Raw genomic sequence first — 18,649 nt, 5'->3', positions numbered from 1 at the left:
ACACAAATAAAATCAGGACGTGTTATTGTGATGAGTCTGAGGCCTATATTTTAACAATGGTCACAGGTTGGTTTTATTAACTGTAGTAAATATTCTACTTGCCACATTTTAAATATACAATCAGCATTGTTTATTATATTTTGACTGTAAGTAATGTATCAAGTTGACAGGGGGACTAAATATGGCAGCGCACACAGCACGAAGCAGCGCATGGCTATGCTTGCAAACATGGACTCTATGTTATTAGTGTAATGTAGCTCTGTGTCTCTACGTTGAACAACTTTTAATGTCAAATGCTACATGGTATAGTAAGTGCCTTTGTTACTTTAGGACAGTTATTTGTATATGTCCGCAGTTAGAGTAATACGATAGGGTTCGTCACTTAGCTAACCTTAGCCAATGTAAGCTGGCCAGTGTTTTTGTAACCTTGAAGGAGCCAGTCTGTTGATTTTTTTTGCCGTTTTAGTCATAGTAATTCGTTATACACCATATGTACTAGCTACTAAGATAAGTTAACTGTCTATGTGGCTAATAATGTATACAATCGGATAATGTTAATGCTAACATAGTAATAGTTACCATTACTTTTTACCATCTTCTCAATTTGCTAGTTAAAAACCTGACGTAGTAAGATCTTTGCTCCACGCAGGGGCAGTGCTGAAATTAAGGACGCTCTAGTGTCTTATTTCCAGAGTACAATGTCTGTCTGGATGAGCGAGGAGGTCATGAGACGCTGCCTGCGCTTTTGCAGCCGCAGGTCTCCATGGCAACAGCGCAGTTTCCTGACGACAACATCAACCAAATACAAGTCTGTCACTAGTCAGCAGTTAGCACACACTTGGGGCTTAAGGCACACCCAGTCACGCCTGGATAGTAGTCTTGTTAGTCCAGTGAGGTTTTACTCACAAGATAAGATTCACATTAAGGACTTGGAAGAGAAGGAGCCACTTTATTCTCCACTGGCAGAGTCTTCGCTGCCTGCTGAGATCCAATCTGATCAGACAGCCTCAATGCAGATACAGAGGAGGTCGCCCTTCTTGGACGAACTGGAGAGCTGTGGCTCCCCATCAGACGTGTTAGAACTCACCTGTAAATATGCAATAACAGTCCAGCAGGTCAGAAAATGCCTGAACCACATGTGGTACACGTCTAAGAAGATGCCACGTGAGAAGCGGAGCTATGAGCTGCAGCTGATGATTGAGCATCCTGCTTTTGACAGTCTACTGCAAAAGGCCATGAAGTGGACGGGTAAGATGCGCAATGAGGACATGGTTTACTGTCTCCTGAATATGGTCAGTCTTGGTGTTCCCCAGCGCAGCCTTGTGATCCAGACTTTCCTCCGAGCTTGCCAGGTACGCAGTGAAAGATTGTTAACCGGCAAGCAAACATGTTTTCAATTTGGAAAATGTTTTTGTTGTTTATCCCAAATATATTTTATTGTCCACCAACAGGAAAAGCTGAATGACTGCGATGACAAGGTCCTGTCCATCTTGGCCCACAGTCTGGATCGTATGGAGGACAGCAGCAACGTCGTTGCACTTAAGGAGGGCATGAGGTCAGGATTATGTATAGACATTTTATTAGGATAACATCTTGAGATCTCTACATGCACCTACTCATTCAAAGTAAAAGTCAGGCAGTGCAGAGCGAGAAGCTAACCATGCACATGTTTTATATTTCTGTCCAGTGTTGAAAACGTTTTGGGGGCAATTCAGGACAAATGTATTAGTGTTAGTGTTAGTATTAGTAGAAGACATTAAAGAAATAGAAAGAGTCACAGAGGAATTTAAAAGGAACTTGAACCCTCCCCCTTTAAATTAAAATGTCTTTATTCCTTTGTTTATTTATTTTTATTTTATTCCTTTGGTTAAATAGTAAAAAATGTAAAAATATGGCGGAAATTATAATAATATAATGCAAATACCTGCAATAAAGTATACATTTAAAAAAGATTTGTTTCTAAAAAAATAAAAACCTTCCAGGCTCAGAGATATCCACGCACCACGGGACAAAATTAAATGTCCTAAATGACTATATTGATGTTTATTGTGTCTATGTCCTAGGTTGATAGTTGAGGCCCGTCTTCCAGGGATCAAGAACTTAATGACTCTTCAGACCACGATGCGTCTGTTGGGGAAAGATGCTCCAATGGACCTCAAACAGAAATGCGAGGTTGGTTTATGAGTCTTGGTTTTGACCATATTTGGTATTCAGACCCCTGAAAATGTGATTCTAAAATGATTGACTGCTCAACATTCTCTGATATCATCCTTCTCTACTAAAATGCCTTGTATTTGACTGTCTAAGTCGCTGAATCCAGGACGCATTGACACTCATTCTGTGCCCTGCTTCCTCCAGGCAAAGGCCTTATCAATGAAATACCAGTTCAGGTTTCACAACACGCAACACATGATCGCCACTATGGCCGCTATGGGCTTCTACTCCAAACCGCTGCTGGACGTCTGCAGTAAGAGCCTTCAAGGTAAAAAAAACCTTTTCCACAAGATAACATTGCTGAATACTTTGAACTAAAGTCTTAATTTAAGTGAAATATATGGATTTTGTATTTTTGCAGAGACTATGAAAAATCATCTCGTAAAAAGAAACAACTCGGATGGAATCTCCAACAGATTGCAAACGACCCTGCAGTCCTGCAAGGAGCTGCACTACGTAGATTTAGATCTGCTCTCTGCCATTTTGGACTACGTCTCCTCTACGATAGACATATGGACCAAACGACAGGTGCTGCAAGCAGACACTTTTGTGAAATGTTAAATCTCAAGCAAGAATCTTATCCGTAAATATTTAAGAAAACAAACATCTATTGTCCTCTATAATCAAAGTCATCATTTATATTTGACTGTTCCATCGTCACAAGCTGAACCTTTCCTCCTTCCTGTTCAGATGATCATCTTCCTGTCTGAGTTTGAGAAGCTCGCCTTCTGTCCCGCTGTCTTAATTGAGGCATTTGCTGAAAAGGTGATTGCCAAACCAGAAGCTCTGACACTTAAGGACGTCCTCTTTGTCCTCAAGACGTACTCCTCTCTTCACTATGATCTGCGGCTCCAAAGACAACAGTAGGTCACTCGCATGTCTTCATCTTTCTAATTTAACTCGTACACAGGCCCTTTGTGTAATATGTTTTAACAGTAGATGTTGCCACTTGCTCTTTTTGGTTTTTTTTGTACGATTACTCTTTAATACTCTTGGTGTTCATCTTGCTGTTCCAGGTTCCTGGATAGTCTGAGCCGGGCTCTGGAGCCCTTTCTGCCCAACATGTCCGAGTTTCAGTTGTTAAAGTCTGTTCACCATCTGTGTCTACTGGGCCACTTCCCCTCTGCACCGCTGGAGCATCTCCTGCAGAGCAGTACATTGGAGAAGTTTAACGCAACAGGTGAGACAATGGACGTATTTTTATACTCCTCTTTGTGTACAACTTCTGCTTTTATTTTATTTCCCCTCGTACTTGGGTTTGTGGATCTAACTTCCTCTATTTCTCCTCAGAACCCAGGTTCCTCTATAACCAGGAGCGAATGTTTCGGATGGTGAACTTGTGCCTCCGTCTCGAGTGTCCTCCGCTCCCTCAGCCCCTGACGGTCCCCACATCTGTCCTGGGAGACCCCGTCTCCAGCAGTCCACCAGCTAACCCGTTGCTCTCACAGTGCCTGCAGAGTGTGTTGGAGGACCGAGCAGACACAGTGCTGCAGGAAATGGTGGTGGTGGAGGACTATTACATCATAGGTAAAGACAGCATACTGGAGGAAAGAAGTGTGATGTCTTTTTTGCCGTTTTCGCCTGTCACTCCACAGAAATGCTTTGATAACTGAAGTTGTGTTCATTCTTTCGCTTGTGTGCGTGCGTTAGATGGTGTGATAACCAAACCACGGCCAAACCAAACCTCTGAGACTGAAGCGAGCAGCTGTGCAGAGAGCAGTCAAAGGTAAGACGTCGGTTCGCAAGGCGGTACCATCACCGGACTCCATCTTGAACAAATCTTCCGTGGCATTTTGTTTTTGCTTATGTCATGGTTGGTGACGCTTGATGACGTGACAGCAGGTGGAGAGGATGTTTGGGCGTTCTGTTCTGAGAATGTGTTCTGAGGTGTTAACGCATGCCGTGACTGCGTTCGTCAAACATCTGATTCCACGAAAAGCATACATTTCTATTACGTAAAGAGCATAAAACAGTGCTCTAAAAGCAGGACAGCCTTGTACTTGTGTTTAACGCCCCAGTTATTACAGACGCTTTAAATCCCATTTTGAATTTAGATAAGATAATAAACATTCAGTGACTTGCTTTTACTGAGAAACAAGGTTGTAAACAACTTGCGTACAACCTTTAAAATGTTTTAGAATCAACTTTACTGTTTATTTTTGTGCAAAACTATATTCTTTATGTTTTCTTCTTGGTGCCTTTCTCATGTATTGTTGTTGAGCTGGGAGTCTCCTACGTGCACACTGTTGCACACAGATTATTTTTAATCTAGACTTTGTAAATTCAGTCATTGTGTGTTGTGACTAATGCTGGTGCATTTCACCTGAACCAACACAACCAAATGGTTCAAGTCAAATCTGCACGTCTGTTCTAAAGATTTTAAATTTGTAACTATTTCTAAAGATGGATTAACATAATAACATAATACAAATGTAAAATTATAATAACCTAAGTGAGTAAAGGTTTGTAGTTAAGTGTTTGCCTCATTGTGTCAGATTAAAGGAAGCTCTGCCACTTTCTCCCTGTTCAATTCAAATGTTGACATTTCTTAAATCTGAGAAACAACTTGTCTTGATTTCCTAGAATTGCAGTAATTTTGGCACCACGCTCCGATTTTTCGTACCGCGGCGATGGCACATCCAACCCCTGCGGTACTCTGGCTGCCAAGCTTCGCCATCTGAAGATCCTGGGATACAACCCTGTCACGGTGAGGCTCAAAGGATTGAGGTGTTACTGAATAATATCTATTTGATTTAGTTAGACATTTGTTGTAAATAAAACCTGCCTTCATCCTAAGTGTTTGATTTCCTTTCATTTGTAAATATTGTGTTCCAATTACAACAAATGATGTTACTACTAATTGAAGAAGTGACGAAAGATTTACATGATCCTAATCCTGTTCTCCAGGTAACGGAGCAGGAGCTGCAGTCTGTGTCGACGGAAGAGAGGAGGCACTTCCTCCGGGGACGGATCTTTCCAGAACACCACAGATCAGACACACAACCTAAAGTGGAGCAACTGGAATCTTAAGGACAGATGTCGGAGTTAAATGGATGCCATAACCTGCTTCAGTCGTCTCGTCATGAACACACTGAGTAAACACTTGTAAAGGAATAAATGTATTTAAGTTCCCCGGTTTGCAAAGCAGTCGTTCGTCTTTGGAGCAGGGACTGTGAAAAGAAATCCTGTTTTTGATCATCCCGTCTCAAAATGTGTTTTAAAAAAAAGCTAACAGAAACAATATGCTCGTGGCAGTTGATGAGTAAGGCCATGCTGCTAAATGAAACCAATAAAAGCAGTGTGAGCGCTGCACAATAACTGCACAGAAACTGCAAGGTGAGCAGTATAAAGGTAGCGTCCCTTTGAAGCAACCACATCTGCAGAAAGTAAGTACGAGGAAGGAAAAAGAACTTGCGGGATGAAGACAGGAAGCTGCAGATTGTTATTGTTTGAAGAGTTTTGCTCTCCTTGTTCAACCTCAGTGATGTTAACTCTGCGAATACACGTTTGTGTGTTTTTATTTTCTCAGAAATAAGAGCGCGGAAAGAGATGCTGGATATTTCGTTTGTTGTAGAGGTCTTTTCAAAGCTTTTTTTCATTTTAAAATTGTGGTCTTATGTTTCACCGAGTGAGGTGGAAGTGAGGTTAAATACTCTTAAATCTCCCACCTTCTGTTTCGACCACAGAGGGGTTCCAGCGACAGATCAGTGTGTGTGTGGGGGTGTGACAGGCAGAGACTGTAAGTGAAACAGGAAGCTGGCTTTTTTTTTTTATATACATCCACAACTGTAAAAAGAATCGCTGTGTAGACATAAAACAAGTACTGACAACAAAATGAAGAAACCTCACTCACGATCATGTTCTGCTCAGGTGAAGCTACTACAAGGACACACGTGTGTTTATATCTAGACTAAGAGGGTATAAGGCTGAGACGCTGCACGGGTGATCAGAAGTGTCGTGGAATAGGATGTTGGACCCATCCTTTCTTCTTGCGGTCCCTGGGTGCTTTGGGTTTGGTGTTCATGTAGTCACTCTGGGAATCCGACCTCCTCCACTTCACCTGTAAGACACGTGAAGACAGCATTATGTGTGTGTCTGTGTGTGTGTGTGTGTGTTACGTACAGTGTGCTGATGTAGCTGACATCGAGGACACGGGTTGTGTCTTCCGGATTTAGTTTATTTTCTGTGAATTTGGGGACCTGACGTGTATCAAACATGTCATCATTTAAAAGTTACGCATTTATTAGACTTGGCTGATTATTTCAAGCACAACAAAAAGTAAAAGTAACAAACAGAATTTGCGAAGGTGAGAACTCTCTAAGAGAAACGTTTTTAAAAGCATCTTAATGGATAAAATGGCTTTTGAATTAATTAATTAATAAACACACAAAAATAAAGTTAAGCTGGTGAATTAATTAAAAGTGGAGAAAAAAACAAAATCACAACAGGATCACTACATTTTATACAAAAACGTCTCAGATTTGTTTTTTGGAAATCTTAAAATATGTGTTACTACGACAGTATATGTGCCGCTTTTGGTGTGCCTCTATTCTCCAGCTTATAAAGAGGTTGTATTGTCAGGTGAGAGCTTTCTAACTCCCAACAAACTGGGGAAAATAGATTTCACATTTTAAATCTATCAATACTTATATGTATATATATATATATGTATATGTATATATATAAATATATATATATATATATATATGAGTTTAGAGCAAATGCAATATTTAATTGTCACAAGAACAATTTAAACTATATGTATATCCATATATATATATATATATATATATATATGAGTTTAGAGCAAATGCAATATTTAATTGTCACAAGAACAATTTGAACTATATATATATCCACATTTATATTTATATATATATATATATATATATATATATATATATATATATATATATATATATATATATATATATAAATGTGGATATATATATAGTTCAAATTGTTCTTGTGACAATTAAATATTGCATTTGCTCTAAACTCATCTGGTGTTATGTGCTTGAGGAATATTTATACCAAGATGACGCCGGCAATGACGGTGACGGTTACGCTGTAAATGCCAAGAAGTACAAGCCCCAGAATCCAAATCCAGAGAAATCCATCTTTTTGATCTCCACCCGTTTTAGGCTTACTGTGGTCTTTATTGAATTTGCATTGGTGTCCTGGAAGAAACATATTCAGGAAGTATTCAGTGTACTGAAACATATGCACACAACATGATAAATGTAATGTATAGGAATATTTACCTTCTACGAGTACCAGGATCAACACAGTACTTGATACTTTTTTGTACGGAGGAGGGAACATGACTATGCCCTCACATCTGTAGACCCCATAGCTACTGGCGTTCACTCCAGGGAGCATGAAAGTGACGGATATATTTTCTCCATGTAGTTCCACGGCCACACGGGTTTTCTGAGATTTACAGGTTTGTGAAGTTTTGTCACGGATGCAAGTGTGATTGTGGATCACTTCATCGTCCTTAAGAAGGTTAAAGGTCACGTCTTCTGCGGTCACATTTGGGCAAGGCACGGGCACGTTGTCTCCGGCAGGTACACAGAGCGTTTTCAGCTGTGCTGCGGAGAAAAATGTCAAAATTATTTTGGTTGCAATTGTACTCTAATTTCTGATGTATAGATGTCTCTTGCAAACACAGTGTGATGATGAGTAGTTCCTTGTTGTTGCAGTAAACCGAGTCAGGATGCCTGTGTGTACCCGACACCCAAAAACCTTTGCAAAGGAAGTGGCTGCTTACAGTGACAATTCCTGCAAACATTGATTTATTTGCATTTAATTCCACTAACCAAAATCCAGGCTTTGAAACTCGTCATTTCACAGGAACTCCACCCCCACACAGCTCAAAAGCGGCACATGTTGCCTCTTTTAACCAGCCTCACATTTCACATGAATAACAGACATTTGCCATGTGAGTGGCACATTTGAGTCAGCCGCTCAAGAGGTGGTGATGGTGGTAGTTTATGTGAGGTATCGCTATGTAACGACTATGTAAACAGCAAAACACTTTATTTTCATGTTTCTCTGTTGACTGGTTAACATTAAGATGTCTCAACACACAAATTCAGCCAGCAATTTTAGACTATAAAGATCATCTGAGCTACGAATCAATAGATAAACAGCCAATAAGTCAGGATATATTAACTTGAAGCTACAGAGGAACACATTCCTGATCTTTACGCCTCCTTGACCCGTACTTTATGCGCATTAACTTAGCTGTGAGAATAGTTACAATACTGCTATACTGCCACCTGAATACTAACAATTATGAGAATATGAATTAGTAAAAGGTATTTGTCGCAATAAAGTCTACAACTCACATTTGCAGGCGTGGATGCTCTGAGATTTAGTGGCATGAGATAACCTGCAGCTCAGGAGGATCACGAACATCCAGAAAGCTCTCATCTTGATCGTCTGCACCGAGAGTGTGAACTCGCCTGGAGGATTTCCTTCATCAACTTAAAAAACATCAAGCTCCTTCAGCAAAGCGTGTTTGCTACAGAGAAGTCTGATCTGGTACTCCGATATCATCTGGTTGCAAGCGTTTTTTTGACTAATGCAACTCTGATTGAAACACTCCCACGTTGGTGCAGTGACTGAACCTCACACGTTCTCTCTTAAGGGAAAACATCCTGTGGCAGAAAACGCCTCCTCTTCTGAAGTTTCCGCTCTCTCCCAGAGTTTGTGACCTTTGATGACTTAAGTTTTTCATTAATTTAAGTTTAACAGTTCTGTTCCTACCTAGTAAACTCATTATTTGTCATACTGCATCATTGTGTGGATACAAAGAATAAGAGAGTGAAACTAAAACTTGGTAAATACACACCTTTCAATTCCTATTTAAAACAGTACTTAATACATTTACCAGAATAAATAAAAAACATTTTGCATGTAAATGCAGGCATTATGAGAAAATACTCAGCAGCCAGTTGAAGGTGGAGTGAGTGACCAAAGGTTCAATGACCCGGTGTATCATTTGTAAAGGTACCGAACACAATAAGAAGCACCAAACAGGTTTTAACTGACATTCATGTGACTGCCAAAGTGTCATTACCAAAGGCTGACTGGCAGAGAAAATATGTCTGGGAGAAGTGAAGAAGAAAGTGTCTCTCCACTGTATGAGTCATCGAGTAAGACACATGTACAGACACATAACATATATATGTCACCGAGAAACAATAGCACAATGACAGCAATAAGAGAAGATAATTCCATTCCAAAAGTTTTTATTTTTTGATTGATTTAAAAACTCATGACTGTACAAAAAGGGGTTAAATTGAATGTGCAGTTGCGTTCTTTGTCCACTAGATGGCGATAAAGCATTTAATTTTGATCAGCCTGTTGATAAGCGTTTTCTACTGCTACAAACCAGAAACATTGCTTTTCAGATACAATCTTATATTAATTGCAGCAATATATCACTTTGCTCCAATGCCTTTTCCTGATTTGTATACAGGTTTAACTGCCCAGACCAGGGATTAGAGACCATTAAATGGTCGAAAATATTTACTTTGTATGGCAACACATGGTGACAGATTCAGGGATTGTGAAATGGGGATTATAGCATTTCTAAAATGTCTGTAATTCTGATTCAGAAAATGGATGAGGGGGGATTGACGGGTTGGTAATGCCATGTGTCCATATGGATAACATGCCATAATCTCCTAATCTGGAACAAGTCCCTTTTTGTCTGCTGGGGTGGTTTTAGGAGAGCATCAACCGGAACCCCCGCAGAGCTCCAGTGCGTTTAAATGTGCCTGCACTCATTTTACTATATTTTCTTTAAAACATATTTTACCTTGATTTAAAGTTTAAATATTTGTATTATTATTATTATTATTATTTATTATTATTATTATTATTATCTGCCACTCGCTAGAGGGAATAACTACTGGAAACTGATGCTGCCTTCACTGTTCCTCCGAGACTACTACTTTCGTGGGTCTATCTTTTTTTACCCAATAATTAATCGGAAAACTGAACTAAAATATGGCAATTGGTCAACATCGGGTAACACCGCAATTCCAGTCTGCCATGTTCATATATGCCGTTTAGCTAGGTCATTCATCTTCTCTGCGATCAACTCTGATATAATATATTTCCGACAGCCCCTGAAGGCAGCGTTGGGTTCTGGGCTGGACAGGAAACGACGGAGACGCGCAGCGTGTCTCCTCAGCAGCTCCGGGAGAGAAGAATGGGAGAGGGAATGGGATTGTATATGTAGACGAGGCGACGTGTGAAAACATGAGGATAACAGGCTGTTTTTAACTAGATTCATCTTTTAAACAGATAATTACACATATCCTATCAGGGGGTTTTCGGCTTTGTGTCCCTGAGGGCAGGGATATTGGCTCTCCCATTGGAGAACACAGGAGAGAAGAGAACCCTCTTTGTGAATCCCATTTGACTGTAAGTAGATTTTTTTCTTTAATATCCCGGTATGTTTTAATTCTCTAACGCCTTTTCCCCCTCTTCCTTAAATAAGCATGTTGAGAGACTAGAATTGTCAATCATAAATAAATGACAATTTCTCAAGCCAGCCCATCCTAGATTGTGTCCTCGGGAAAGGAGGCGGAGGAGTAGCTATACTGTTTACCATACAAGCAACACTATTACGAAGCAAGACATGGTGAAGGTGTTGTTGCCTGTTAGAGAAAGTGTGTGTTATGTGGCAGGGTGTTTGAATGGGGGGGTTTGTGTGCCCCCTATGCGGCCATTGAACAATCCCTTTCTTGGGGAGAAAGGGCGTGCAGCGTTTGGGGCGACTGGGAAAAGAGCCGCAGCTTTCATGGGAGAGGCAATTTGAACGTGAGCCTATTGTTATGTTGTAATTGTTAGTTATGCTGCCAAAGACGAGCCCTTACACTCTGTTGTTGTCCACAAGGTATTTTCAACCTAATTTTCCTCCCCTGTATGTGTAACTGAGCAGAAGGAAGATGTGTAGTCTCCACCCTGTTCAGCGAGAGGAGGCTGTTACTGGTAATGGCCGATGGTTTAGTCGCGCTAATGTGTGTATCTTACTGGTGCATTTTTAGAACACTATATTTTATGTCTATAAAAACGGTTCCATAAGTGGCAATGTGTGGCTGGGTTTAGCTCATTATCAGCTACCTCCATCACTGCAGCTCGTGAACACCGTTTTAATTCCCTTTGTTGGATGACGCCGCCGGGCAGCAGATTGGATGGCCAGTTTGGCCAGTGGCTATCATCAATTTCATGCTAGCACCCACTTTAGCCTGACGAATTAGCTTAAAAAGCTATGCAGCTTATGTGTTGTGTTTATACTTTGCTGCTTCTTTACTGGCAGAATACATGGAGGTTCCCAAATAACCAATGTTTCCCTCACAAGTCAAGTTTAGCACGAGACATTAACACTGTGAAGATAATGACCCTTCATTGACAGTGGGGTTCAAAGGTCATTTGTAGAGGGGTTGCTGACCATGACTCTGCCTGGCTCGCTACCCTATGGGTCCAGGTTGTCACCCAGTAAACATGCCTAATGTTTGTTATTTACTCTACCAAGGCCAGACAGGACCGTTTTTAAACCATATCTCTTCTGTTCAGGGGTGAATACACAAAACAAACAAACAAAAAGCCACTAAGCAGCCACTTGGCCCAGCCTTTATTCCCCACAGTGGCATTATAATAGTCTGTCTGTGTCCTTAAGGCACGCTTGATTTGCATCCACAAAGCACTAGACTAGAAGCACATTATTCTGGGCATGGGACAGTGTTTCAACAATGCAGCCCATTCGCTTACAGTGCAGTTAATGGGATGAAAATAACTGCTTGCTGGTTGCTTTTCCTCAGGCAGATGCCTTTAAGCTTGTTATGTTTTCTGCAGTCAGATGTCACTTACTGTTTCGTCGGAGAGACAGAAGAAGGCACAAGCACATCTGGAAAACCCAGCAATATGTTGTTTTTGTTCCTTTGGGTATTGTTATTGTGTCTCTGTTTCCTGTGCTGTGTCCCATAAGGAATGAAATAACTTTTATTATCAACTGGTTCGAAAATATTTGCTCTGTTCTTAATGTTAGAGGCAACTTGTTGTGCGTATTTTAGGCCCGTGGCTGAATTCCAACATCATTTCCAATATAATTTGTGCTTGTTTGATTCAGTATCTTATTTTATATGCCAAAAAGAGGATTTTGTTGTGATGGCATTGGTGTAAACGCATAATACACGGCATTTACTTAAAAGTCCTGAAGTCATTGCGTTCGGGCAGTATGGTATACAGCTCAGTCATAAAAAGCTCAGTCATAGATTAAATTTCCAGCCACAGAGGTAAAACACATGTTAGAAGAGAGCGTGTCATTTCATTGCTCCTGTTTAAAAACACATGTAAGGGATTTTTCCCTGTCAGCTTTCTTACTCGAGGCTTTTGAAACGAGAACCCAGGGAGAGAGGGTATATATTTTGGAAGAGCTCGAAATACATAACCAGAAACATGGTTTTCTCATTCACTCTGTCTTGTTTTGCCAGAAGTGGAAGGGAAGGGAAAAAAAAGCCTTTCAGCTTTCCTCCCTCCATCTCTCGGCTGCCTTTCATCCTTTTTTTGTGTACGCTTGATTTCCTTTGGATGTAGTTGATTAGATGAGAAAAACAGTTGTCAAAAAATGTTTTGGTGTGTGTGTGTGTGTGTGTGTGTGTGTGTGTGTGTGTGTGTGTGTGTGTGTGTGCTTGCATCTGCAAGGTCCATCCGTCCCTCAGCACTTTCTGTCGTGCGAGTTGCAAGGGCCATGTCTGACCTCCACCCACCCATCCATCCACCCATGTCCCTGGGCATAAGTCTGTTCTGCACAAAAGCTCCAGAGACGAGGTTGGGGGGGTGGCGATGGTGGTTGGTGTAAGTTTACCCAGGTTGTGTTACAGCCGGGGGTGGGTGTAGGTGGGTAAAGGAGTGCAGGGGGAAGATGGCACTTCAAACGCAGCCTTCAACACACCCTGATGGAGACCCGGAGGGGCGAGTGTAACCTGATATTAACCCTGATAGGAGGTAGTACCTTGGCTTAGGTTGGGGGAGTTGTGCAAAAGGCCACCAGCAGCTGCACAAGGGCCCAGCTCCTTGATGCCAAACAAGATGCCACATTATGGGTGTCTGTGTCATTCCACCTGGGTGTGTCCCCCCTCTTGTCGCAGGCGCATGCTCCCAGCCTCTATAGGGCCTTGTTCTGGTAACATTTTGCTGACCTTTGGTGGCAGCTGCCCCTGCCATTTGGAAACAAAGACAAATGGCTAACCAGCCCGCCTGTAGCCTGCAAACCCTCTCCTGTTCCAGATAGCGAGTTGCTCTTCCTGTTGGCCTTTTCATACATAGGCCTACTTACAGACTTATATCAATGCCCTCTATTGCAGGAAATGTATTGTTTGAAACACACACATGCAGCCTTTTCTCTTGTGATGTTTGATTTATGTTCTTTGGGAAGGAGAATAGTTTTGGATAAGGTTTTTGGGACTTGCACTTTTTCTATCTTATGCATCAGTTTTTCTATTGTTGTTAAGTAATATATACATCAGTATGTAGGCGTGTTTTACCGTCTGCCCTTGTTAAACCAATGTATGGACACTGCAGCCTCTACTCTCCGGCTGCACCGCTGATAGGAGTAGGCAGAAGGAGGGCACCCTCCGCTCTTTTCAGGGCAATGCACTATCTGGGTCTTCGTTCAGCAGGTGCAGTCAAGCGCATACACACCTAGAGATACAAACGGTAAAGATTGAACTACAATTAGATGTCTTTGCCATGTACGTATATCTGTGCCAGTGGGTGAACGTTTTCTCCCGAAGCACTTTCACAAGTATACATTTTTAGTACAGGTCCTAGTGGAGGTCCTTCTTCTTAAAGGAACACTTTTAGGTACTTAATAGATAATATTCATTCACGGTTTTTAGGAGTTACTTGTACATTTCCCAGATTACCTTTCAACAACATTAGGAGGACAGGTCTGCACTTGTTGCACCTATCTGTGGGTTATAATTTGATTGGTGGTTGCATTGCATTCTGGTCTACTGAGGCTACTGTAATTGGAGATATGTAATGTGTTTCTGTTGGGTTGGATTCTACCTGTATAAGCATCTGTGGAAATAAGCCCTTACTTTCTGATACAGAGGTTCAGACTCCAAAATGTAACTATTTTTGTTTTTAAAAGCACATTTTGTAAGGCGATGAACCTATTAAACTACATAACTCAGTCTTTATCTCCATACTACTTCTTCCGTGACCTAGTTTCCTATATTGTATCTGATCTGCTATAATACATTATTGCTCATTCAATAATTGTCCCTTTGTGTGCTACCTCTTTCACTGTACAGCATGTTTAAGCAGCTTAGGCAGCTATTAATCAGTGTGACTTTGACAATGGCAGGTGGCTGATTCTCACTGCTGAGCTGCTGATGAAGACCCCCCCCCCCCCTCCCTTACAGATGGTCTGTTCCATTCACTGTAGCAGGGGGTCGTTTAACTCAAAAGTACACGTGACAGGAAATGGTGGGCCCTGTCAAAAATTGGGTCTTCTGTGAGATTGTTACTCTCTATCACATGCAGACAGCATGATTAACACCTGAGACTGCCACAAAGCCTTGAGGCCACCTATCTTTACGTTAAGTAGCACCCTGTTGGGTATTCAACCTGAAATTGATCTTAGCATCTATGGTTGGAAAAGGGAATCTCATCCCAGTGGGAATTCTCAGCTAGAATTCCAGCAGCCGCATCAGGTATCAGTGAGTAGAACAGCGTGGAGGCGGTGGTTAATGCTATCATGTTCTTTCTCTACCCCACCTGCCTACATTATCCACAACAAAGTCCAGTTAAAGCTCCTCTGCAACAGTCACGGGATGGGTTGATGGATGGGGCAGCCTGTCTGTGTGGATTGAGCTGGGCCATGAATAATGGGTCTTTGACATGGAGAGAACAAAAAATGCTTAAGGCAAGCAGGGGTGCTTCAGAGAGAGTAGTATAAAGAGCACACAAAGTGCTAACTTAGAAGAAATATCCATGTGCTGTCTGGCTGCTGTCTAAAACAAAATGCATTATTGACTGGGTGATGTATGATCCGCAGACGTAGATTTGGAAGGAGAAAGTGGATTTATTTCCTACTCTGTGTATTGCTTTCACGTGCGCTATTTTGCATCCCTGATTTTAATTAGATGAAAGTTCTTTGCAGCAGATCAGGCAAAGTGTTATAGTCTGGGATAAACATCGGCACTGCCAGTTCCTGTGTCGTCTCTTCAGAGTTCAGCTAGTTCTCATGAAACCATAACAGCAGTGTGCGTGTCTGTGTGTTTATGTGGCAGGGATGATGGTGTTTGTTTGCCTTCTTGCAGACTCTGGTAACACCTGTAGTCCATCATACAAACACAGATGCAGGCAATATGAACTGTACTGTTTTCCCTCGCCCCCCTGCGAAACGCCCGCCGTTTGGCTCAAAAATGTTTATGCTTGTACTGTTGCTTTTTAATCATTGACCTCTGGGTTACATTCCAGTCAAATCCACTGAGGATTCAGATTTATATAGCACTTATAATACACTAACAATGCGGCTTTATAAGACTATCAGAGAAAGTTAGGGATCCAGTTACAGTGATTATAGTGTCCTTAGGTTGGCATCACATTGTGTTGGGGGTGCCATGTTTGTGTGTGGTTACAAAAGCAGCAGTGTATGCCTGAATCATGGGAGCAAACACATATCTTGCCACGCATAGAAAATAGATTCCAGACCTGCTGAGCGTGCACTGGATTCAAGTTGTCAACTTCTTCAATTGTAGCAATTGTGGGGATTGTGTTAAACTACATACACACAAAACAGGCTCACTAGTTTCAAGTGTTTCCGTGTTCAGTTCAGTACGTGCAGTACACCCAAAAGCTGGGGCTGAAATTGCTTGTTTAGCCATTAAATATGCACTGTAACCTACTTTTCCCCCCTCAGACTTTAACTACACTCTCACCCATAATCATGAAAGTTACCCCAGCTCATGTTTGTTAGAAGTTGCTACACTATCCAGGCGGTACTTGAGCGTGCGGTAAAACCTCGGGGAAGGGAAACGAGAGGGGGTTGGGGAGCAGCCAGGCCTTGTCACATCGCCCAATCATAACATCCCAAAGCAAGAGCCACAAGGGTCACCACACATCGCCATATCAGCAGTGACTCCACAACCGAGCTGACTGCCAAAAATGTTTTGAGGAAGTGGAGGAACACCTGTGAGGAAGAGGGTGAAGAATGTAATTTGGTGAGAGGAGAGAAGTATCGGATGGAGAGGACAGGAGAGCGAGGTTTACGAGAACCAATAAAAAGTTCTTCAGAGCCGTTGATTTCATGTGAAATACGACTTGGAAACACTGAGGTCATTCTTCGTTTTCCTTGCGTCTCCTGCCAAAGTCTGAAAGTCACACTTGTTTTATCACAACACTCAGCTAGAGCCCTGCATTTACTGTACCGTCGGATTTTGGCAGGCTGCTCCATTTTTCATTTTAGGTTCATGTAGGACACTGAAGGAATTTAGAGTTTCCGTCAGTGACCTACAACGCAGCGAGAATCCAAGTGAAAACAGCCGTGCGTGCCATGGTAGAAGTGGATTGACACATTTTTGCGAGAGAATCCCTTGACAGTCACTCAAACCTGTGGGCTTAATCTCACAAAATAGCGCTGTGTGTGCGTGTGTGTGGCTGCCTTTTGCCAAATCTCATTGACTAATACCCTGGCAGCTCTGCGAGTGAGCCAGAGCCTCTATTGAATGAGTCTCTGGGTTAAGTTAGTGGCTGAGTAGCTTGCTAATCTCTCTCCGCTCCGCTGATCTTCACTCTCTAGTGATTCCTGATTATTTCGGCCCACGTGCCACACGGGCAACTCCACTCAGTGACTGAATGAAGATCTGCCCCCGAGTTTGGCACCATGACCGGCTTTAAGACTATGGGGAGGGTCACTGGCGTATTTGCGCTCAGTCAGCTTGACCCTTCACCCCCCCACTGCTGTTGGTGATCCCCCCCTCGAGAGATTATTGGAGACGAAACACTGTTAATGAGGAGTGACATTTCTGTCTTTAACCTGATCAACTGTGAGCAGGCTGTGCTAATGACGAGGCCGGACAGTTGAACTGATTTCTTTTGCAGTTAAATGAAACCGGTGCACACAAAGGACTATTCCCATCCAACACAAGAGGATAAATGTAGACTAACGAGGCATTTGATCATGAAACTCTGTATGGGTGTGTTACATTACCCCATAAACCCCACTGGCAGCTCGCCAGCCAGTGGGACCTCCATCAGATCCCACTGGCCATCGTGGGAACATTCCTGACGCAGCATTATTCCATAATTCCCACCATGTGTGGTTTTTCCAGAGCAGAGTGCTCGCCTGCACGGACCTTGAAGAATCCCACTGAGGAGAGGAGATCAGCTCCTTGTAATCGCAACCAGACATCACTGTGTGCGAGTGGTGTCTTTGGTGTCTGTAGACGTTGAGTGCACTGAATAAAATCAAGTGCCCACATGGGTAGCTGGTGCTCATTTTAATCATTGAAGAGTCACTTAAACTGAATAATCCAGCGTTCACCAGCTGGCAGTCGTTTGAGGAACGCAGCCCCAAAAGTCATGCGAGTATCCGATGTTCAAATTTAAAATGGGGAAACTTTTGAAGTGATTTTATGTTAAACTACTGGAGGCAGTCTGCAACGATGGAAGCTTTATAAGTTGGTCTTGATTTATAAAAGCAATATGCTGATCAATATTAATGCACCTTCCCAGCGAGGATCGGTTTTGTAGCAGACCATCAATCAGCTGACTGATGGTTTACCTCAATGCCCTTACTGGAAGTCTCAGGGTCACTGCGAAGACCTTTTCTTGTTCTAAAAGCAGATTAAGATGCTGTTGGGCGTGTCTGATCAATATATCTCCCGGGGTGCCGCCATTGTTATACAGATAATTAGTGAATTAGGGAGTATATCTACTTTAGAGGTCACCACCAGATTATAGCATCCAATGGTATCTTCAATGTCTTTAGCGTACGCAGTAATATATCACATTTCCAGCTGCTATCTTATCATGCAACACAAGAATGAGTGGAATGCATCTGTAATCATTAATCTGTAGTCCTCTACGCTTTTCTGTGCAGGAATGTTAAGAACAGACTTCCCTCTCTGTTTATAAAATATTTGTTATGATCATCTTAAATTGTAAATGGCTTTATTATCGCGCACAACATCACAGGTAACATGGGGATCACACAGGGGTTTGATACCATTTAATGCACTCCATCTTCACTAGCCTGCAAGAGTATGATAAGAGATGTGTTCTTACTGTGTATTAATATTTTATAGTTGTTGGTGGTATTGTACTTGATTGCATTTGACTGTAAAGTATTTATGTATAAAGAGACATCTCTTAAGTACATGTTGTATATATCATGTAGGCC

The 18,649-nt window shown here is 41.9% G+C and overlaps 3 protein-coding genes across 5 annotated transcripts in view; 2 read left to right on the top strand and 1 right to left on the bottom strand.

Moving 5' to 3' along the window:
• Positions 1-47: 47 nt before the first annotated feature.
• fastkd2 (FAST kinase domains 2) lies at positions 48-5,346 on the top strand. Of its 2 annotated transcripts, XM_029449434.1 has the most exons (12): positions 210-308; positions 650-1,352; positions 1,452-1,555; positions 2,064-2,172; positions 2,359-2,482; positions 2,576-2,742; positions 2,905-3,077; positions 3,231-3,394; positions 3,505-3,741; positions 3,865-3,940; positions 4,798-4,921; positions 5,122-5,346. In XM_029449434.1, exons 2-12 carry the CDS (start codon positions 699-701, stop codon positions 5,242-5,244), a joined length of 2,055 nt encoding a protein of 684 aa, XP_029305294.1. In that variant the 5' UTR covers positions 210-308; positions 650-698; the 3' UTR covers positions 5,245-5,346. The 2 variants fall into 2 exon arrangements, with proteins under 2 accessions (XP_029305286.1, XP_029305294.1); XM_029449426.1 differs by having other exon boundaries at positions 48-1,352.
• Positions 5,347-5,970: 624 nt separating this feature from the next.
• On the bottom strand, positions 5,971-8,827 carry LOC115019885 (uncharacterized). Of its 2 annotated transcripts, none has more exons than XM_029449576.1 (4): positions 8,568-8,827; positions 7,479-7,808; positions 7,249-7,394; positions 5,971-6,274 (listed from the first exon to the last, which is right to left on the bottom strand). In XM_029449576.1, the coding sequence occupies exons 1-4, from the start codon at positions 8,650-8,652 to the stop codon at positions 6,161-6,163; spliced, it is 675 nt and encodes a 224-aa protein (XP_029305436.1). In that variant the 5' UTR covers positions 8,653-8,827; the 3' UTR covers positions 5,971-6,160. The 2 variants fall into 2 exon arrangements, with proteins under 2 accessions (XP_029305436.1, XP_029305445.1); XM_029449585.1 differs by having other exon boundaries at positions 7,479-7,803.
• Positions 8,828-10,400: 1,573 nt separating this feature from the next.
• raph1b (Ras association (RalGDS/AF-6) and pleckstrin homology domains 1b) overlaps positions 10,401-18,649 on the top strand; it is a 38,605-nt gene continuing 30,356 nt past the window's right edge. Inside the window, exon 1 of the mRNA XM_029452802.1 lies at positions 10,401-10,656. The gene's annotated coding sequence lies outside the window, so the exon portion shown is untranslated. The remainder of the gene's footprint in view (positions 10,657-18,649) is intronic.

The sequence above is a fragment of the Cottoperca gobio genome, chromosome 2, assembly GCF_900634415.1.
Source record: "Cottoperca gobio chromosome 2, fCotGob3.1, whole genome shotgun sequence".
NCBI classification, from domain to species: Eukaryota; Metazoa; Chordata; class Actinopteri; order Perciformes; family Bovichtidae; genus Cottoperca; species Cottoperca gobio.
This window is presented reverse-complemented; position numbering and strand designations above follow the sequence as displayed.